The 22,937-nt window shown below is 33.9% G+C and overlaps 1 protein-coding gene across 3 annotated transcripts in view; it reads left to right on the top strand.

Moving 5' to 3' along the window:
- RASA1 (RAS p21 protein activator 1) overlaps window positions 1-22,937 on the top strand; it is a 109,720-nt gene that overhangs the window by 85,615 nt on the left and 1,168 nt on the right. For 2 of the 3 annotated variants that reach the window (XM_032625925.1, XM_032625926.1), the window contains exons 12-24: window positions 3,476-3,563; window positions 5,607-5,684; window positions 7,434-7,591; window positions 8,096-8,172; window positions 9,510-9,682; window positions 10,214-10,373; window positions 11,497-11,639; window positions 13,080-13,195; window positions 13,956-14,042; window positions 16,444-16,511; window positions 18,042-18,130; window positions 19,399-19,476; window positions 21,714-21,848. In XM_032625925.1, coding sequence (XP_032481816.1) covers window positions 3,476-3,563; window positions 5,607-5,684; window positions 7,434-7,591; window positions 8,096-8,172; window positions 9,510-9,682; window positions 10,214-10,373; window positions 11,497-11,639; window positions 13,080-13,195; window positions 13,956-14,042; window positions 16,444-16,511; window positions 18,042-18,130; window positions 19,399-19,476; window positions 21,714-21,848 — 1,450 coding nt within the window. Of the gene's footprint in view, window positions 1-3,475; window positions 3,564-5,606; window positions 5,685-7,433; window positions 7,592-8,095; window positions 8,173-9,509; window positions 9,683-10,213; window positions 10,374-11,496; window positions 11,640-13,079; window positions 13,196-13,955; window positions 14,043-16,087; window positions 16,419-16,443; window positions 16,512-18,041; window positions 18,131-19,398; window positions 19,477-21,713; window positions 21,849-22,937 lie in introns of those variants that run through there. The other variant, XM_032625927.1, reaches the window with a different exon arrangement.

Below are 22,937 nucleotides of genomic sequence, written 5' to 3'. Positions count from 1 at the left end.
TTGGCACAGGTCCTGGGGTTCAGCTTTGGATTTGGCCCCGCCTCTGTGTGTAGGTTGCCTGAGGGCATCTGTTCTTCGCTCAGACAGGACGAGGTTAAAGAAGCACCTGATTCGGAGGCTCTGGCTAACTCAGGCCATGGCGAGGGAGGGGTATGGAGTTCGGGGTGAGCCTGTGGCGGTGGAGGCCGGCATGACGTTGCACCAGCCTGAGGTGTGCTGTGTGTTCTCCCGGGGAAGTTGTCCCTGAATCACGGGACCCTGGCAGTGGCTGGCTGCACAGGCTTCTGGGAGGGGAGGTGTGAATAGTGAACTGTGCTCGCACACAGGCTTCTTGGTGGCTGCATCAGCAGCCTTAGTGTCTCATGCCCCTCTCTGGGGTCCACGCTGATAGCCGCTGCTCATGCCCATCTCTGGAGCTCCTTTAAGTGGTGCTTTTAATTTCCTCTCCTCGTGCAGCAGGGAACAAAGAGGCAAGAAAAAGTCTCTTGCCTTTTCGGCAGCTCCAGACTTTTTCCCGGATTCCCTCCCGGCGAGGTGTGGTGCAGTAGCCCCCTTCAGGCTGTGTTCACCCAGCCAACCCCAGTCCTCTCCCTGTGATCCAACCGAAGCCCGAGCCTCAGCTCCCAGCCCCTGCCCATCCCGGCGGGTGAGCAGACAAGCCTCTGGGGCTGGTGAGTGCTGGTCAGCACCGATCCTCTGTGTGGGAATCCCTCCGCTTTGCCCTCCGCACCCCTGTTGCTGCGCTGTCCTCCGTGGCTCCGAAGCTTCCCCCCTCTGCCACCCGCAGTCTCTGCCCACGAAGGGGCTCCTAGTGTGTGGAAACCTTTGCTTTGCTCCTTCATAGCTCCCTCCCACTGGTGCAGGTCCTGTCCCTATTCTTTTGTCTGTTTTTTCTTTGGCCCTACTCAGGTACTTGGGGAGTTTTTTACCTTTTGGCAGGTCTGAGGTCTCTGCCAGCATTCAGTAGGTGTTCTGTAGGAGTTGTTCCACATGTAGATGTATTTCTGATGTATTTGTGGGGAGGAAGGTGATCTCCATGTCTTACTCTTCTGCCATCTTGAAGCTCCTCCCTGCTTTACTTTAAATATAAATGATTTCAGAAGCACAAATTTGAAGACATTGAATCATACAGAGTTATTACTGTAGTGAATATTTATGTGGGAATTTCATACCTGTATCTTTTCTTAGGCTGAATCTTTTAGTGTGGCAGTATTTATTTTATCTATGTTTAGGAAGGATGTTTTTGCTGGATATTAAATTTTAGGTTGGTAATTATTTTCTTTCAGCATTTTAAAGATTTTCTACTTTTCAACATTTTGTCATTCTGTTTCTCTTTGAGAGATAATGTATCTTTTTTCCTTCACGATGTACTGTATTTCATCTTTCTCTGCAAGCTTTGAGATTTTTCCTTTTCTTAGATTTTCAAAAGTTAAACCAAATATGCCTACTGTAAAAATATATATTTTAAAAATGTATCTTAATGTTTGTAGAGCTTCTTCAATCTGAGACCTGATGTCTGTTGTCAGTTTTGGAAAATTCTTCATTAGTATCTCTTTAAACAGTTCTACTGCCACATTCTCTTTAATCTTCTGGGACTCATGTTACATGTTATATTCCTTTTACTGTGTCCCATGTGTCTATTAAACGGTTTTCTCTGTTTCTCATAATTTTTTTCCTCTCTGTGCCTCAGGCTGGATGTTTTCTTCTGATTTGCCTTCAGCTCACAAATCTATTCTTCTGTAGTTAAATGCATTTGTTGAGGTCTTAATTTTATTACTTTTGCCACTTTAGAATTTCCATTTGATTCTTGTTCTAAATATCTAGTTATGTGGCAGAATTCTCTATTTTGTTATCTTTTTATTAAGCACTTTAATTACAGATAGTTGAAAGTTGTATCTGTCCTCAATATCTGGATCATATGTAGGTCTTTCTTGTTTGTCTGTTTTTCTTTCGGCTTTTCAGTCATTTGATCCTGATTCCTGTAATGTCTACTTATGTTTGACTGAATAGTGGATACAGTGTATGAAAAACTGTGGAAGCTTGGATAATGTTATTGTCTCCAGAAAGGACTATTCTTTTGCCAGATAAGTTAAAGTAGGGTTAGTTCATATTGATCCTCTCAGGGATCAACTGGAGGTATCGGTGAAGGCTGTACTATTTCTGGTTTGCTCTTATTCTGAAGGCATAGCTCTTCAGGGGTCTCAACTGAAAGCTTTCTCTTTTAAAGGCCCTGAACTCATTTCTCTCTCCCAGCACTGTGAAACTGAATGTGTTTCGTTAGCTTTTTAGCCTCTTAGATGCTGTTTTCTGCTTATCGCCCCAGAGTCCTGCCCTACACGGTTTAGGAATTGGCAAACACCTTGAAAAGAAAAGCTGTGAAGAATGTCAGTCTCACCTCACTATGATCTTGGTCCCTTCAGTCTGAGCTGCTTGTTCTCCAGTGACTTCAAACAGTTGTGTTTTGTTTGGTTTATATTTTATCCTGCCAGGAGGGTTAGTCTGGTACAAACCACTTTCAGAATCAGAAGTTTTCAATTGACATATTCCATTATTTTATGGTATTCTCAAAGCATTGAAGAGATGGTTTTATCTTTAATAGATGTTAAGCTTGTACTCTGGATACTTTGCTATGACCTTCTAACACTAAAGTGTAAGATATACTCTTTGGTTAAAGCAAGAAATAGAAATATTTATTGAATTTCAAAAACTTGAAGGCCCTTATTAAACATTTTATAAACATTTTCAAATCTAGTTGGAAAGGCAGCACATCTTCAAAAAAGATATAAGCTACCATCTAATATTGTACTTACATGTCAAATGAATTATACCACAGTGCATACTATAGGAAGATAAGAACTAATATTTATTGCACACCACTGTTAGGTCATTTGATCCTCAGAATAAGCTGATGATGTTTCCATTAAAATGGAATGAGGAAAAACAGCCAGTTGTAAAAAAAAATTTGAAAGTAAGTAAAATTATAAAGAAGAAAATTAAAATCACCCACAATCTACTGGGAGATAACCATTAAGAACATTTTAGGCCTAAAGAACATGTCTAGTCTTTTCCCAGTACATATAAATGTATATTATATATCATCCTGAAGCACTGAGTTTAGTAACATTTTATTTGCTTTGAAGTCTTTAAATTAGCTATATGCAATTCTAGCACTCCTGCTTCAATTTTATTGTAACTTTTCTATTTCTAATGCCTTTTAAAATTAATCTGCACAGTACTGTGAGATATTTTAAACTTTGATAGTTTGTTAAAATTTCAATAGTGCAGACAAAAAGCTTTCTAAAATATATGCAGCTGACATTTTCTTTTTAGTAATCTAGTACAATGGATTATTTCTCTAAATTAAGAATTTTGTTAAGTTTATATAAATTACATAATTATATTGATTTTTTTTTCTTAAGTTAGTGTAAAGTTGGTATGTTAAACTTCCTAATAACTTTTTGTTTGTATTTTAAAGGCCAAACTGTTTTCAGATAGTGGTTCAGCACTTTAGTGAAGAACATTACATCTTCTACTTTGCAGGAGAAACTCCAGAACAAGCAGAGGTAAGTTAACTGTTTTTTCAACTACTGTCAACTTTATTCAGCTCTTGTTTTCTGGAATAGAAAGCTGTTGCATTTAAGATAATGGGATAAAAAGGATGCCTGAAATCTAATCATGTTTTATTTTAAGGAATGAGAAACTTTCATGTGTAAAAAAATTTTTTTTGAAAGAAATGCAGAAAAACACAGTGTAGGGTTATTAGGAAAACTCCATTTTAAATTGACCTTTAAATAGGCTATGATGTTGAGTCCAACTGAGAATGTTCATTGAAAATCCTCTCTGCAGAAAGGTTATATTCTAAGTACAGTCAAAAAGGTAAGCCAGTTAGTTTTGCTAATAAGCATTGTTGTTATTTACTGGTTGAACTGTGTCTAAAAATAGAAATTCAGTCATCACAAGGAAAAAATTTTGAGGAATTTTCTGTTTTTCTCTAAGTCTAGATATAATGTTTACTTTCAGCACTAGCCATTGATCCATGTGCAATGCCCTTATTAAAACTTTTATTAAGTGTTAAGTAATGCTGTGAAGAAACGTTTTTAAAAATCTCCTTTTAAAAGTACTTTGATTTCTTTGAACCATAATATTTCTGGGGTGTTTAAAGGTATTTTGTAGAAATATGGCTATATTTCTTCTGCTTATACTCTATGGAAGGAACCCGAAGGTAGTTTAGAGATGAAAGAAAGTGACTTTGTTGAAAAAAAAAGATAATTTGCCAACCCTGGATATGAGGCAAATGCTTCTAAAACTCTGGATCCTGGCATGGGCCCCTGACTCATAAATTATGAAAATAACTTAGGGTGTAGAATAAATTTGATGAATGAGCCATTGTGTTTCATGGCTTATAATTGAATATCATTTTTCCATCATGGAAAAATATCTCAATTGAATACTCATTATTAACTAATAATACACATAAAACCTTGTTTTGTGGGTGTGTAGCCCTAATTTGCAAAAATAGGGCTCATAATATTTTGCTGTTTGACTTTTTTTTTTTAATGTTAGATATTGAGTTAGAAAAGAAACTTAAACTTGAGTATCCTATCTTCCAGTTATTTTATCATGTTCTTTCTAAAGATGTGTTTAACTTACATACCTGGATGACATTTCAATGTGTTTTGCATGCCTCACATAAATATAACATTACCTTATTGGATTTATCTATACTTTTTCCATATTCTGTTTCCATATATCCCTTAAAGTTCAAAAATACCACTGATAGTCCCAGTTTTTTATTACTTTGGTGGCCTGTGGTATCTCTGGTTATTGTCTTCTCTTTCTGAAAGCTATGGTAATTGATTTAGTCTTAAGTTTGCTCCATTAAAAGACGTTCTCTAAACACTGACAGAGTTCAGATTCATTGAAATAGCCAACAAACTAAAGACCTAATTGAGTGAAGCAGTAGTACAGAGCTTTCTAGAAACATGTATGCCAAATAAAATATTTAGATTTATTGGTAAACCTAAAATTGTTCTCTCCTTTCTCCAGAGTACTAGATCATTAAACATTTTAGAATATAGCTGCAACTTAATATTAGGCTGAAATATTGTTTTAAATATAATGTTATATTTAAAAGGCTTATAAATCACCCAGACCCCCTTATACATTTCTACCTATATCATGGTCTAAGGTAAAGATTAGAATGTTTGTCATCAAATCAGTCATCACATTATCAACTGGTTTTGCAGTCAGCCTTCCTTTCACAAAATGTATCAAGTTCAATTCTGCTTTAGGGTGCCTCAAGTTTAACTGCTTAAATATATGTAAACTTATTTTCTGGCTAATAAATTATCACTCATTGGTACTTAAGATTAATATAGAGATTCTACAATAATACAATCAATATTTTACATAATTAATTGTTTTGGTCACTGTTTTATTTTGTTGGAGCACAGATGTATTTAAAGCACAGGATACTCTGAGTTTAGAAATGGCAGTCTAGAGAAGGAAGGAACTATTGAATTTGGGGAAAAAACCCAAACTGTTGATTGGAAACTGCATAAACTATTGTATACTATATTTCTTTGAAATGCTGTTATTTTTCCTAGGACTGGATGAAAGGTCTGCAGGCATTTTGCAATTTACGGAAAAGTAGTCCAGGGACAGCTAATAAACGCCTGCGTCAGGTGAAACTTGATTTTCTTTGATTTGTGACTGTCACAAATTTGTGATTGTATTTTGCTTTATCAGTTTGCTCTTTATTTTTCTCTATGACCTATTTTGGGCAACATTTCAAACACTTTAGAATTCTTGAGAGGTGAATCTTTTCAGGCATTTTAAAGACATGCTCCCACTTGCTTCAGCAGCAGGAGAAATAGTTACTTCTTTATGAAAGAGAATATTCTTTATATACTTGCTGGGTACTTAGCCCATAATGCCATCTTTTGAATACATATCAAGGACTTTTTTTCTTCCACTTAAAGTAACAATACCAAGCCAACAACAACAACAGAAACTATTCTGTTCGGCACTATTATTTTTTTTCTTCAAAAAGTTATTTTGGCCTGTGTCAGAAAGGTACTTACTGAAAAAATCATCTGACTGAAAGTACTAATACTGGTAAACTTTAGGATTTTTCATTTTATAGTAATTGCTTTTGAAACCTATTACATAACTTATGGGTAGTATCCTGTCTTATTTGAAACCTTCACATGCCTGCATGTTCATTTATGGAGAGTTAAGCTAGGCTTTCTCTTTCGTTCTAGGTATGTAAACTCAACTTTATATCCTCCATTTCTTTGCTTTTTTCTTTTAGTTATCCCCAGATAATTGGAAAAAGTTAGGTAAATTTAATATTCTTGGAGTTTTGAGGAAAGTTTCTTTTTTGTACAGTATTTACTGACTAAAGTGACTCTTGTTTTACTTATGGGAATTTCCAATAAGCTTGGTGAATTTAACATACTGTTCTATTGGAAGTGGATAAATGGTTATTATTTAGATGACTGAAAGTTTTATTCTGTGTAACCAGAAGTCTGATACTTTCCCCAGGGACATTTAATTATATGCATAATCACTATGTGTTCTCAAAGCATGTTTTAACATTTTGAAAGCTATGGAAAATCATATTCAATTTTTGTAGATTGTATCTTGTGAGAAATTTCAGGCATGAAATTATTATTTGTAGGAATAATATTATATAATAATAATGATAAAATAGCTAACAATGTCTTGAGCCCTTTTTATGTGCCAGGTACTCTGCTTGTGCTTTTATACATATCATTTCTAATCTTCACAGCAACTTGCAGTGTAGACTTTATCCTAATTTTATATCTGAGGAAGCTGGGGCTCATAGAAACTGACTTGTGCAAGGCCACACAAGTAGTACGTGGCAAGAGGGAAAGAAAACCTGACACTAGAAGAAGGTGGTTTAAGTTTTGCATCAAAACTGAAAAATAACTTCGCTTCTTTGGATCTGTATCCTTTCCTGTAAAATAAGAAGGTAGAATCAGTATTTTAAAAATATTTTCTAGCTGTGGAACTCTGTATAGAAAGAAAATCTTCCAGATGAGCATTATATAGCATGTTAGATTTTGATTTGGGTGGTAAGAGTTATTTACTTAAATTAATAAAGAATCCTCAAAAAAAAGAAAAAAAAGAATCCTCAACTTCATTTTCTCTGAACCATTGTTTTATAGCAGAAAAGGTGTATTTCATTATTTTTGCAGGAATGTAATTGGAGGAATAACTTGTAAAATACAATTGTATTTATTTTTTTAAGTGGGAAGAATTTATTAAAAGGGAAAATATAACTGAAGGTCATGTTTTCTGAAAAAAGGGGAAAATAAGTCACTATTTTGGGTTTTTATAATAATTGCCTTTGAAACCTAATGCATAATTCTTGAAATCTGGGATAATGATTTCTGTGTTTTCTTTAGGTCAGCAGTCTTGTTTTACATATTGAAGAAGCCCATAAACTCCCAGTAAAACATTTTACTAATCCATATTGTAACATCTACCTGAATAGTGTCCAGGTAGCAAAAACTCATGCAAGGGAAGGGCAAAACCCTGTATGGTCAGAAGAGTTTGTCTTTGAGTAAGTCTTATTTTATCATTACATTAGATGATTTTCTTTTGCTGTAATGCATTTTCTTTCCTTTTTATTTTTTTTTTTAACTCTGTATCTAAATCACTCAGAACACAGTGCCAAGCTCAGGCATTTTAATAATACACACTTTTTTTTTCTATTGTATTTGTTCACTTTTACTAGTAAAGTGCTATGTCCTTGGTTTTTCACCCAGTTATTAATATGAATTACCATTACTGATGAATCCAAAAACATTTACTAACATACACAGACAAAATGTTTACAAGGGTTTCCAGGATTTACTCCAGGAAGGTAAAGACAGTAGGGAAAGTGTAATTTGCTTGTCTGTATTCCTGTGTACCAAATAATAAAACATGTTTTGAATCTAGTTTTAAATCTAGCACTTTCAGCTGGGTTAGCAGCAGAAATAGGGGGTTTATTCAATACTAATAAAGGAATTAGATAGTTTTATGCCAGGACTTTTTAAAATTCTTTTTCTCCTTGCTGCTTTAGTGATCTTCCTCCTGACATCAACAGATTTGAAATAACTCTTAGCAATAAAACGAAGAAAAGCAAAGATCCTGATATCTGTAAGTTGACACAGAAATTTCTAAAGTAAAAAAGCATGTTTTATATACTTTGGAAATTCATAATGAAGTATAGTCTAAAATGGAAATTAAAAAGGTGTGTAAGCAGTGTAACTTGAGATAGCTTCTTTTTATACTTCTACAAGTATTGATTGCTGTATCTAAAGAAGAAAAAATAAAAAGACCAGAAAGGCTAAATTGTATATACTGTAAACTTAAGCCCTTAGGATTAAAGTAGGATCTGCTCACGCTCCCTCCACAACGTATAGGAGGAAAAAGAAAACAGTAACAGTGGTCATCTTTCTGTGGTGCTTCCTTATCCCTTCTTCCTACTTTCTAGGTTTCTCCTACTTTCCTATACTTTGCATGTAAATGAAAAAAAGCACTGTGTTAAATTTTTTTCTTTAAACTAGATTACACTGCTCACTTCTGGTAGTCAGTACTGGTTCTCGGCAGCACAACTTTTCCCAGTCTGTTTCTGAAACAGGTGGCAATGGGATTTAGCAATTCACACCAGAGTGAATTAGGTTAATCCTTAAATACCTTCTTAAAAATCAGGCTTAGGGGGAAAAAAAAGTGATATGTGTTAACAGAATCAAAGCCTGAATTTTTTGCTATAAATATATTTATTCTGTAATTTCTGTACTACTATTAAAATGCTTAACATTTTTAGTGGTCCCCCATTATTTTTAAGATAAACTCTAACGCCCTAGCAATGATACAGAAGGCTCTTTCCTGATCCACTCCTCCCCACTCTTACTTTCACTGTGGAATCTTTTGTATATCCTTCTCTCCAGCTACACCAGCTTTCTTATAGCTCTTAAATTGTCCATGGATTTTTAAAACCATCCACCATACCTTCTGTTCGGACTGCACACACTCTCTTTTTTTCTCTGTTTCTACTTAGCTACAATTCCAGATCCTGTTACAAGTCAGCTTAAGGGGGTACCTGTTTGGAATGGATGTTTAACTTCCACAGAATGAATTAGACATTATTGCTCTGTACTTCATTAGCATACACCACTTTACAGCACTTAGCATGGGGTATCATAATTGATTTCTTGCCTCCTTGGCTAGACTGTTACCTCCATGCAAGTCAGAGACTGTATCTTTATCATGTCTGTATCCTACATCCCTGCCTATCAGAGAGTCTGGCACATAGTAGGCATTCAGTAAATGAATGAAGTAAGCATTTAGTATTAAATTTATGATATTACTGTAAAGTACTTTAATAAAAAGCATTTAACACTATAGATAAGATAGAACATTAGGAAAATTTGTGTGACTAATTACAGTGTCATCTTTTCAGACAGTAATCATTTGATATTTTTCTGTCACAGTATTTATGCGCTGCCAGTTGAGCCGGCTGCAGAAAGGGCATGCCACAGATGAATGGTTTTTGCTCAGCTCCCATATACCATTGAAAGGTATTGAGCCAGGATCCCTGCGGGTCCGAGCACGATATTCTATGGAAAAAATCATGCCAGAAGAAGAGTACAGCGAATTTAAAGAGGTATTAAAGTTATTTACCAGTCCAATTATTTTTAAAGGCATTAAGAAAAATAACTTTTTATCCCCCCAGGATCCCTACTGGAGTATGATTGCTCCACAATACTGTGTTAGTCTCTACCGTACAACAAAGTGAATCAGCCACACGCACACATATATCCTCATATCTCCTCCCTCTTGCGTCTCCCTCCCTCCCACCCTCCCTATCCCACCCCTCTAGGTGGTCACAAAGCACCGAGCTAATCTCCCTGTGCTATGTGCTGCTTCCCACCATACCCATTGAGTTAAATATAGTAATTTCATAGTTTAGTGGCACAGTGACAGGCATAGAAGGTTGAAAAGCCTTGCAACAGTAGGACATTGCTTTGAAGAGACTATAAGTATGTAGGTTACAAACTCATTCTGTTTTTAATAAATTTATTCAGTAGAACATATTCCTAAATGTATACATATAGAAGAACATATTTCCTGTTAATGTTACTGAGAATGCTTAGTGCTGTGTACTTTCAACAATCTTTCTTGATGTCATTTTTAGCTTATACTGCAAAAGGAGCTTCACGTAGTCTATGCTTTATCACATGTATGTGGACAGGACCGAACACTACTGGCTAGCATCCTACTGAGGATTTTTCTTCATGAAAGGCTTGAATCGTTGTTGTTATGTACACTAAATGACAGAGAAATAAGCATGGAAGGTACAGTATGGATGTGTTAGTGTGATACTTTTAAAAACTGGTTAATGATTAGATTTTATATATCAAGTATATATGTACTCTATCTTAGGACATATTAAATAGGTAAATCATTTTACAAAGTTACTCAGTTTTTCATTCATTAAAAATTACAGTTGGAATGTCATTTCTGATTCTTAGGCTGGCTAATATGGGGGGGGGGTATTATCTCTAATACAACTTTCTGTCATGGCAAATTAGAAGCCGTAAGAAAGTGACTTTCGTGTCCAGATCAATGGCTCATACTGCTTGGTTATTAAGAATAGTTTGGTATGTTTATCATGTTCTCTTGTTTGTTTTTTGCTTATAAATTCATTGCACAAAAGTTGGGTGTTAGCTGCATTTTATTTCTGCCTTCTATAGGTAGGTAGTTTCCAGGCCATTTAGCTGGACCCACAGTAGTTTGTAACAGCTTATAAATATGTCAGAATAACCCATTTCAAACCAGCCCTTTGACTCAATAACAGTACTTGCTTCTAGGTTCCCCAAATAAACTGTAAAATCTAAAACTATTTCCTCCTGATCATAGAAAATATAAACATTTGTCAGGAAAGATAAAGTGGTGGTACATATTTTACACTGAGATTGTCTTTTCTGGCAATATTTGTGTTTTTTTAGGATTTTATTAGAAGTCATGAATAGCCATATTTTAGGCAAATAAGTTAATTTATACGGGGGTTTTACGTTACATTCTTGTTTGTAAATTAACTCAGATTTTTTAAAGCGTGGGCTCAGTGGACAGCAAAGGTGGATTCTGGTCCTAGTTTTGTCACTATTTGGCTCTTTAGTCTTAGATAAGTCATATAACCATCCATATAACCATCCAGAGCCTTTGTTCATATAATGTGGCAGTGTTAATTCCTTCTCCTGTTTATGATCTAATGAAGTGAAGGAATAGAAAGTCTTTTGAAGAGTTAAGTTTATAGTAATATAGGATGTCATTATAATCAATATTTAATGCTACATGCAAATAAACATAAAGAGCTATAATTATTTGAGGAAAAAATGAATTCACTTAATTTCCAATTTGATTCACGTTAGTACAATCCTTTACAGATAATTTTTTAATATATATATATTTATGTAGATGAAGCCACTACCCTATTTCGAGCTACAACACTTGCGAGTACCTTGATGGAGCAGTATATGAAAGCCACTGCTACACAATTTGTTCATCACGCTTTGAAAGACTGTATCTTAAAGATAATGGAAAGCAAGCAGTCTTGCGAGGTGAGTATTGCAGCAAAGAGCATATTTTAATAGGTAATGCTTTATAGCTAACTGCACTTCAAGGCAAATATATTAGCTGTCTGAAACTGTTCATCAGAACAGTTATACCTTTTGTAATACGTTTAGAAAAATGTTATGCAAAACAGACTTTTTTAAAAAGATGTACTTTATTTGGAGATTAAAAACCTCAAATTGCACCAGAAATACATGAAAGTACTCCTGCTGTACTAATGATAAAAGTGTATGCTACTTTCAGAAAGTGTGCAAACATAAATTGAAGTTATTGTTAGAGATTTCTGTTGTGTAAGTTTTGTGTGACACTTGCTAATAACATCTAGGTTTCTCCTCAAAGGTTTTTTTGAAGTGGGGGTGGTGGTGGGAGGGTCAGAGGTACAAGATAACCCCTTCAAAAGCAAATAAAAACATCCTTTTAGATTATTGAGGCTTCAGTGTAAACTCATAACAAACCATTAAGAAAAGGAGTAGAATCTCATGTATATGGCTATTCCATCATTTTATTTTGAAGGCAGAGCAACTATAGAAGGAGGATATTAAATATATTTTTTATGTCTGATACAAAATAAAGGAACTGCTTTTGATAATGTATACTGGGAGCACTCAAAATGTTAATTCTGCACCAGGTTGTCCATTTTTACTAATTAACTTAAGAGGAAGAAATGGATAATTTAGTGTTGGAAACCTGGGGTTAACACCATAGTTGGTCTAATAAGTGTAAAGGATACAGAAATGCAGCAAGTCTGCAGAAAGTCTGGACGTTAAATCCAGGCTAGGGAATTTAGATTCCTATAGATAAATCTACTCCATTAATTCTAGGTAAGAATTCTTAGATTTTAGAAGTTACTGGAAAGTTTTTAGAAGGGTTCATGATGCTGCCTCTGAGGCATTTGGTATTTTATTAGTCATCTAATTCAGAAAAACCTTTCTATTTTAATCAGCTTTTTTCCTCAAATAAATAGATTTAAGATAGGTTTTATAATAATATACGGTGATCTTTCTTTCCAATTAAATACTTCTAGTATATTTGTGCATGTGGCCACTGAAGCTGGGATTTTTTTGTCTTCTGGTTGGGAATATTATATTTAAAATAAAGTCTAATACAGTTTTATGTGCCTGTAAAAATCTGTGGTAAAATGTGGTAAATGAATAAAAGAAAACTTCATTAATGGTATTTAACCCAAAGCAACTGAAAACTGTTGAATAATCATTGCTCTTCAGTTGAGTAGATGGGAATTAATGGTAACAAGTCCATTAGGAGTTCCACAGAGCAAACCCTAGTTAGCCCCACACCACCACCAAAAGACTAATACAGTTTGAAAAATGGAAAAATAGAGAACCTTGAAAAAAACTGCTTGATTACCTTGATTCATTTGCATTTATCATTGCCAAGATGCATTTATATTGATTTATTCCTTCTCTTAGTTAAGTCCATCAAAGTTAGAAAAAAATGAAGATGTGAACACTAATTTAGCACACCTATTGAACATACTTTCAGAGCTTGTGGAGAAAATATTCATGGCTTCAGAAATACTTCCACCGTAAGTGGTGAAATTTTAATTTGACAAGAAATTGTATATTTGCATTTAAAAAAAATTGTATTTCTAAAACATGTGTAAGCTTTTCCACTGTCCTGATGTTATTATACTCTGAAGAAGTTAGGGTTTTTAATCTTTACACGATGAATTGTGTTTAAGGAAACAGTGACTTGAAGAAACCAAAGTATAATATTTGCATTAAAATAAAACAAATCATGTTTTTATACAGGCCAGTATGTCTGGTTTATATAGTAACTTGGGGAAAGAATAGAAGCTTATCTCAGGTTTGAGGAGGTCATAAAAGACATGTATCTCTCCAGTATGTAGTTGAACATCTTGCTCAAAATGTACACGAGATAATTACTCGGTGTCTGCTTAGCGGCTTCCGGTGTTAGCTCGCTTATTCAGGTAGAAGTTAACTTACATTAAAATCTGTCTCCCTGGAACCTGTACTCATTAGTTCCTCTATATCTGCATTCCAGTACGTTTTCATACTTTTCTTTAATACAGAAGTAATCTAAAAATGGTAGGATTTCTTCCGAAGTAGATGTAAAGAACTGGTTAAATGAATTGATGATGCAAACTTTTTAAAGTTTTCCTTATCCTTTGCTAAATATCACTACTTGTAACAGAGAACTTTTTTGGGGAAAATGGCCAGTTGCATTTAAAAATGTCATGGATTTCGTAAATTAAGCTTTAGGCTGCAGTGAGATCAGTATTTTCAAGTGCTTTCTGTATTAAGATGGTTGTGTTATTTTGGCAGGACACTGAGGTATATTTATGGATGTTTACAGAAATCTGTTCAGTACAAGTGGCCTACAAATACCACCATGAGAACAAGAGTTGTTAGGTAAGACTTACTGTTTTGTTAAATCATATAGCCTGCACTGAGAGCCAAATGGATAACTGTGAAAATGTGGAGACTAACAGTATACAGTATACAATTTCAAGACCTTTTTTCTTTGACTTTTATGTCAGAGTCCTGTTGAATATTTTCTGAATTCAGATAGCTCCTAAACTTTAACTTACTTTGTGTTTTTGTTTTGAAGTTACTATGAGATACTTAACTAGCAAGCTACTTTTTGCATTTTCTAAAAACCTCAACATTCAATGATGGGAGGAGAGAAAGACTGGTTGATTTGTGCTGAGAACGAAAAGCAATAATTGTACAATTTAGATATTAATTAATTGGTTTGTAACAGTTTGTGACTCAGGGCTGATCTCCAACCAGAGTCTACTTAGTTCTGAAGCTGTTACAGTGTGTTCATTGTGCAGTAATTAGGAGGAATTGCTTTGTCAAGTCACAGCATTTTGTAGCTTATATAGGGGGACTTTGTTGTCATTTCCGTAACTTTTCCAATGAGGAAGCAGATCTGTAGAGATTAAATTGTTTGCTTAAGGTTATACAGAAAGTTAGTAGCTAAGGCAGAACTAAAGGCAAAACATCTAAGACCCAATCTAATATCCTTAACACTCCTGTACGCTTTTGTTAAGCACACCCCAACCCATTCAAGACAGTAGGAAATTAGTGCAAAAGCATCAGAGAATTCAGGAGTCTAATAATAAAATTTATCATATAGAATATATGCTGCCCATCATGTTATACACTATTAAAAAAAAATTGGGCAACTACTGAAGGCACCAATATCATATAATTAGTTTTGTAAGATCTTTCTTGGTTAGTAATGATATGACATAAATGTTTAAGAATTGTAGATTCCGTATTTCTTGACTTTAGTAGTGATTGAGAGGAATAGAAACGTATTACAAGCATATAATGTTGCAGCACAGTTGTGTGTGATGTAAATGAAAACTTCTGTAAGTTTCACACAAGTATATTTGTTAAGCAAATAGCTGCAAATTCTGCTATGTGGATTATCTGATACTACAGGGTCTTCTAAGGGGCATTTATGGCCAAGGTGGTGATTTCTATCCCTAGTTAAGCTTTTAAATATATGTGTAGATACCTAGTATCCCTCTTAAATTTAAAATCACCTCTAAAAATTCCCAGAAAGTGGATTTGCACACTGAAATTCTTTTATGGTTTGGTGTTGCTAGGTTATATTTCAGATCCAAAGACAAACATATCAATGTTTTCAAGCAAAATTTGTGCAAGATTCTTCATAAATTACCTGCTATAAAGAAATCTAAAGACTTAATAATTGTATATTAAGAATAAATGCTATCTGAGAAGCAACACATTAATTTTTCTAAGACTCCCCCAAATTAGCAAACAACATCATTGGGAGGTAAATGCTGAGAAATTGCGTTATTCTCTAATAGAGAACAGAGACTATGTCAATTATTTTAATCTCTAAAAGGAATTTTATCAACTTGGAAATAATGCTTGTCTTTACAAGGGCAGGTGCGAGGTCAATTATTAGTGTGGATTCCTCTTAAGAGGAAATTAGAGAAATATTATCTACACAAAAACATAAACTCTACCAGTAACCAAAGAAGGGAGCAGACTAGGAATAGCTATATACACTTGTAGTTTTACTTTGTACTTTGTTCCCAGAGTAAGATTAGCAGGTAAAATCATATATGACAACTGTTACTAAGCCATGTGTTTTTATACTAATTTTTGGCTTTGCTATTAATATTTTGTAATTTGAGAACTTTTTTTTTAACTTTAGAAAGCTTGATGTCTTTTTCTTCATTGCCTTAAAAGCTTTTCAACATTGTATACATTTTCATTTATCAAGAAGTCACTTTTTCCCTAGTACAATGGATTAATTTTTATGTAACTCAACAAAATCAGTATAACCAACTTCATTTATAACAGACTTTACTGAGCTGTTCTGTTTAAAGAAAGAAAGAGCAGTTAGAGAATGTTAGTTTTAGGACCTTACAGGACTATGTGTCTATTAAAAGGGTTTATTTGTACTCCTACAGTATTTCAGAAATTCTTAGTGTTCCTAAGGACACACCTTCCTCAAAGTAAGTATAAAATGCACTACTAGCTTGGAATAAGTAAATAGTAGCCAAAACAGTAAATGTTACAGATACAACTTAAATCTTCCCAAAGTAAATCTAAAAATCTAAATATGAGAAAAGTGAATAATGTTTAAGCAGCAAATATATGTTCTTAAAGTAAGATACTTTAGCTTATTATTTTCATAAAGTTGCATATTTGGTCTTCCCTACATTAGTTCAAAGTTCATGGTTCTAACATTTTTGTTTATATATATTATTTTAATGTAACACATATTGTAGTTTTCTAAAAAAAACAAAATTTCCCTCCCATTCAGTGGTTTTGTTTTTCTTCGACTTATCTGTCCTGCCATCCTGAACCCACGGATGTTTAATATCATCTCAGGTAATCAGCTTTTGATAAATTTTGAAATTAAAAAAATAGTTTCATACTCTTTAGTAAGGTTACTCATTTTTCCTTTTAAATCTTTTTTTTTTTAATCCAATTATAAGACTTGGTATAAAACATTCCAAAGCACCCCTTTCTTCTTCCTTTTGGTACTTTACCTTCTCTTTCCATTTTGTTTCTTAACCTTTCTTTCCATCTAATATTTGAAGCCTGAGATGGCATGATTAGACACAAATCATTTTTTTCCCATCCCTACCTATGTCTCAAACTCTTATGATGATGATTTTTTCCAGCCTGCAACATTGGCTTTTTCAAGTTGGGAAGAAGAGCTTCCTGTGTGCTTTTAACCCATGCTAGACCCTGTCACTACCATTGCAAGTCGGATTTTAAAATTATAGCTGCAGTTGCAGTAGTACTCTGTGAATACTTATGAAGAAAGCAGCCCTTTGAGATTTCCCAGTAGAGATTTCTTGTCACCAGCTATATAATGTTAATTGGCATTTTAAACTCCAACAAACCAGATTCAGTTTTGCTTATTACCCAAATGCCCATTATGGATTGACTTTCAGATGTTGTAGACTTTTCAAATAAAGGGTAAGAATGATATTTGTGACTACAAATGTAATCATGAGCCATCATTAGCAGAAGGAATCTGAAGTATTTTTGTCTTGATAATTTGAAGCTCAAAATTGTATTAAAATTTTTTGGAGTATCTTACCTTTATAGCCATCATATCTCTGTAGTTATCTCCAATTGCTACTAAAATGGTTAAATCTATGGGTCTACTAAGAATTAAGGGTTTAGAATTCTTTTGGAGAGATTTATTTATCTGAATGTTAGACTCTGAACCACTAGGCAATATTATTTATAGTTTAGCAACTTCAGATAAAAAGAATACAGTCTAAAATCAGGCAGCCAGATAGACTATCTATAGGTTTTTACTGTTAAATAATTATGTTTCAGAGCTTAAAATTAATAGAGACAAATAATTTTCATTTACATCCTATTATCTATATAGGGCAGTGCTTCCTGATTAACCTTTAAAATATTTTTTAAAAATTAATAAATTGCATGTTTTTCTCCTCAAAATAAAGCAGAGATTCCAGACTTTGTTATTGAGCTTTAAAGTGAATTATTTGAGTCAGTGGAGGCTGGGAGAAAGGAATTGCTCATATTGCAAATTGCTAACCTTGGATGGGTTGAAATTAGCTTTGTGAATTGTCCTGTAGGGTATGTGGAGTAACGAGTCTTTTTAGCAATAAGATAAAGCTTTGAAGTATTTTGAAATACCCTGTAGTACCCTTTTCACAAACTAAAAGCACTGATAAGTGTATTCAGTTTTTCCCCCTTTAAATCAAGCTCTTTTGAATTATACAGGTCATACTTTTTCCAAAAAACATTGAGTTCTGAATGGAAGAATATTAGTATTTTTAACAGTAAAGAAATATTAAAGTGCTAAATTTATAATGGTTTACTTGGAAGTACCTTTGGAGTTGGTGTCATTAGCTGTGCCCAATTCTCTTATAGATTCCCCATCTCCTATTGCTGCAAGAACACTGATATTAGTGGCTAAGTCTGTGCAGAACTTAGCAAATCTTGTGGAATTTGGAGCTAAGGTAAAAACATTTTGATACTTTAAAATGTCATTTATGAATGAAACTTTGACACGATAAAACCATAAAATATGGCATAAGTAAATTTTCAACAGTGGATATTTCATAAAGATAATTTATGATTTTGTTGATATGTTCATATTTTTAGATGCTTTTAGATTTTACTTTTTAATAGTGGAATTTTAAAAACCACCATTTTCGCTAGTAGTATAGAAAGGTATTTTTTCAGTATAATTTCCAGTATAATCAGATTCTTCCACTTTTAAATATAAAAATCAATGAGCATATTTTTAAATGCACCCAATCAATTTTGTTATGTATTGCATAATAAACATTCTCTGTAAATATTAAAATTCAGATGAGTTTTTAAAACACCCATATGTGATCCCACTATCCAAAGATAATGACTGTTAATGTTCTGGTAGGGATAATACTATGTCATCTGCTTTTGTTAATATTAACAGATAACAAGTATCCTTATATGTACTTCCTTTCAAACTTGTCCAGTTATTTCTTTAAATGAACTTTGGAGTAAAAGTACTAAGTAAGAAGACATTTTGCTCCCCACAGCCTTGGCAAAACTCAACTAGTATTATTTTTTTATTTTTGACAATCTGATAAGCATGTTACTTTTTGTATCATTATTTCATTACTCTTAGAACTGTATGACTTTTCACGTCTGTTTCTTTGGAATCATCTATTGAGGTCCTTATCTCATCTTACTGATTTTAAGAGAGTGTGTATTAATACTAACCCTTCCCCGTTTTACAACATAGCATATTTTCGAATTGGTTTAAGATTTTAGAATGAAGCAGTTTATAGTATGACTCAGCTTTTGAATTTATCTGAACCCTGAGGCACGTTATGAGTACCAATTTTTTATTGCAGTCCCTACCACACTATATTTTAACTTCCTGTATTCTCTGCTAGGTTCTAGTAACCTCTGGGTATTTGGCAAATATTGACAGTTTCTCACTAATTATTTTTGAATGACCTACATATAAGAAATTGTGTTTGCTAGGCTATGTGTGCTTTTTTTCATCCAGGAGTACTTTATTAAAGTACTCCATACTCCTATTCCTCAGAATAGCTGCTTGCTTATATTAGAAGGAAAAATATGGTCATTGTATAATTACGTTAATTCTTATGAATAATGTGCTGCTACTGATAATTTGATTTATAAGAATTTTTGCTACATGTATGGTTTTTGTTATGGACCAGATAATGTTTCTGATTCATATATAGTAAGCTTTTTATTTTTATATTTTTAGGAGCCTTACATGGAAGGTGTCAATCCATTCATCAAAAGTAACAAACATCGTATGATCATGTTTTTAGATGAACTTGGGGTATGCATATAATTTTTCAAGTACTTTGACATCTATACTTTATGCATATAATTTTTCAAGTACTTTGACATCTATACTTAATATAGCTGAGTATAACTCATTGAAGCAACAACCTTTAGAAAGCTTTTCTATACAGAGCTTAAAACAAAACAAAACAAAAAAGCTGCATATTTTTGTCTACCTTCTTAAACAAATTACTTCATTTGATATAATTATAACAACTTATTCTTACACTGAATGATTTACACCAAGAATAGAGGACTGTGGCTTTTGAACTGCCTGTGTCAATTTTTAGTTTGTCCCACCTTACCACTATGACATTCTGTTGCTGCTTTAGCTACTTTAACTTTGCTGCTACTGTGTGGAATTTGAAACAAGATGGATAACCCACAGTTCTGGCCAGGTTAATAAGTAAATGGACTGGAGAATGTATGTTCCTGTGGCTTTTCTAAGAATAAAATACCTGGGTTTGGTGTTAAACTTCATTCAGTGGGACTACATATGCCTTACTTAGGCATTTATAAATAAGTTGTGATTATAAAATTAAGAATGGGATTTTAAAAATAATTTTTAAGACCCTGGATTTCTTAAGTTAAATTTTCTTGTTATAGATTTTCAGATACTGCATCAATTAAAAACTAAATAAATTTATTAGCAATTCAGTTCATATATATAGAAACCAGAAAAGAGATGTGAATTTAGCCAGGTGTATGGCACTAGGGAATCCTAGGGTAGGAGAATGTTCTGCTTTAATACAGTCAGATTCACTTAAAAGCACAAGTAAACAACCACCACACCACTGTATAGTCAAACCAGTCAGGACAGCCTGTGGGCCCCTAGTTTGCAGCTTCAGGTATAAGAAATTTATAGTGTTGGTCCATATTGATAATGAAATTGAGAAATAAAGGAGCAGATGCTAAATGTCCATCATGTTCCTATATGTGAACTCCTGGGAAGTTTTGAAGAATATAAGTATTTCCAATTACCAAAAAAATATAGTTGGTCCATGACTGAAATTTTTTTTTTTTACTATAGTGATGTTTAAGGAGCTGTATGAAACTGTCCAATATTTAAGGCTAGCTAGTTTATCTCAAGACACATTTCTAGGTGTAGATTCAAGATTAGGATTCCATTTACTTTCCATAATCACATGTCTACAGTCCAGCTTTCTCTATCACTTTCCTAGTTATGCCACACAATCTAGCCTTTCAGATTGCTTAGAATTCCAGTATTATAATACTCTTCCAGTCTCCTCATACTCTTCCACTCTTACACCTATATAAGTCAAATAAGACTCACTTCAAACATCTCCTTCAGGCAGGCTTTGCTGAGCCCTAAACCTGAACTAAATAATACCTTTTGTTCTGCTTCCTAAGTATCCTCTGCATATCCTTTGATATATATAACTCTGTGATCAGTTCACATCTAGTCTGTGTCTTCTCTACTAGGTTGTGAACTCTTTAAAGGCAAATGTGGTTGTCTTTCATCCCATCTCTAGAAGCATCCCATCTCTAGAAGCCTTCATTCACTGAATAAAAATGAACTATATTCTAATTATGTTTTTTAGACCATAGAAAACTGAGTGTTTGCAGTTTTTAGGAGTGTATAGCAAATATTGTCACCATTAGGGAGAGGAATAGATTTGTTTAAAACCACTGGTAATCTAAACTCATGTTAAATTTTATTCCAGTGCTCAAAATAAAATCAATACTTAGTTACTATAACAAGTTGGTAGTACTGTATTGGCACTAATTTACTTTATGAACCTTATCTAAAGATACCGTAATTAACACATCATTTCTACACATTAGCAAGTGTTTTGGGCAGATAATTATAGGCCCGAAAGGTTCTCATCAATGCTTTCGTAATGTAGCTCTTATTTATATATGCTGATCAATTTGGACAAACTATAGCAGTTTAATAATGAAACTCAGTCTGAAGGAGTGGAGGAATTTTAAGTTTAGGTTGCGTTTAATCCAGATTGGCAGTTAATGCTTGCATTATTTATGTTCCAGTTTAAAAAAAATAATATTGCACAGTATTCTGCCATGTGGTTGAAGAAAACGAAACTTGGTTTTGTGTGAATACTGAGGTCACAAAATCTATCAAGTTGAATTTTAAGAACATTTTAAGAGAATATTATGTGTTAAATTTTATCTACTGTACCAGTTAGGATCTTTTCAGAAGAGATTATAAAGAGTTGTATTTCTAAATGCAGTTTTATGATTCCCTTAAAGAATGTACCTGAACTTCCGGACACTACAGAGCATTCTAGAACTGACCTTTCCCGTGATTTAGCAGCATTGCATGAGATTTGTGTGGCCCATTCAGATGAACTGCGAACGCTCAGTAATGAGCGTGGTGCACAGCAGGTAGGTTTTTGCCAACCTTTTTTAACAATGATGTTCCTCACACTTAAGCAGAATGTCAACATAGGATTCTTTGGGAGGTGATAAATAGCTGAATTAGTCTTATTATATTGTTTTTGAGAATCTGAATCATAATCCACAAAGATCTCAGCAAACAGGAATAATGAGCCCAGACTAAGATTACATATTTTTGATACTGCAAAATATCAAATCTTGCTTTTAAGTTAATGTGAACTCTACTGAAAAATGGTGGTGTTCATGCACCTCAGTGGCATGTATGAAAATGGTAAGTGAGCTACTGATGTCAGTAGTGATGTGGCTTTTTCTGTCTCTTCTGTCACACACATGGTGCCTGGCCAAGTACTTTTCAAACTGTCAAACACACGAGAATTATTCAGGAAGATTGGTAAAAGTATTTTAAGCTCCAGATCCAGAGATTGTTTAGTGTGGCCTTAGAAGAGCTTATCAAAAATGGCAGTTTCTAAGGACGGTCACCACAGTGGCCAACCATTTGGCAAGGACCTTATAGAAGAGATTAACACATTGAGAGTGGTGATTCTGAGTTCTCAATCTGAGATTCTAAAATTCTCAAGGTTTTTCGAGTTTAGATAACAGCATGGATCATTTAGGTTCCAGTCACTTGAGAAACTTATGCAGAATATGTGCCATGGACCCACTTATATGCCCTTGGCATGTACAATGCCTTCTTGCCACACTGACTTGCTTTAAGTATTAAAAAAAAACTTTCTGGAGAATTATTAGGCTGTAACCTGACTGCCCTCATGTGCTCCTACAGGGCTTAAGATGTGTCATTTATAATGATAAATCTTTCTTCTGTAAGGTGTTCTATTCTAGAGAGTGTTCTGGCCTAAGTAGGTATGAGAATGCCAAACGCAAACGAGTTTCTGTTTACTTTAGTGTACAAAAATTCTCTTCTATCTCGACCAAAATAATATGACCTAGTCAAGGGCTGAATGATACATACTTAAAATTTTATGCTTTTTTTGAGTAGAATGGTAATATTATTTTATTTATTCCTTTGCATTTATATGGCTTTTTTCAAATCCAGGTTCCCATCCCTGAGATTGATCA

The sequence above is a fragment of the Phocoena sinus genome, chromosome 3, assembly GCF_008692025.1.
Source record: "Phocoena sinus isolate mPhoSin1 chromosome 3, mPhoSin1.pri, whole genome shotgun sequence".
In the NCBI taxonomy this organism is placed as follows: Eukaryota; Metazoa; Chordata; class Mammalia; order Artiodactyla; family Phocoenidae; genus Phocoena; species Phocoena sinus.
Note: the sequence above shows the minus strand (reverse complement) of the source record. Positions and strands in the feature narration are given on the sequence as shown.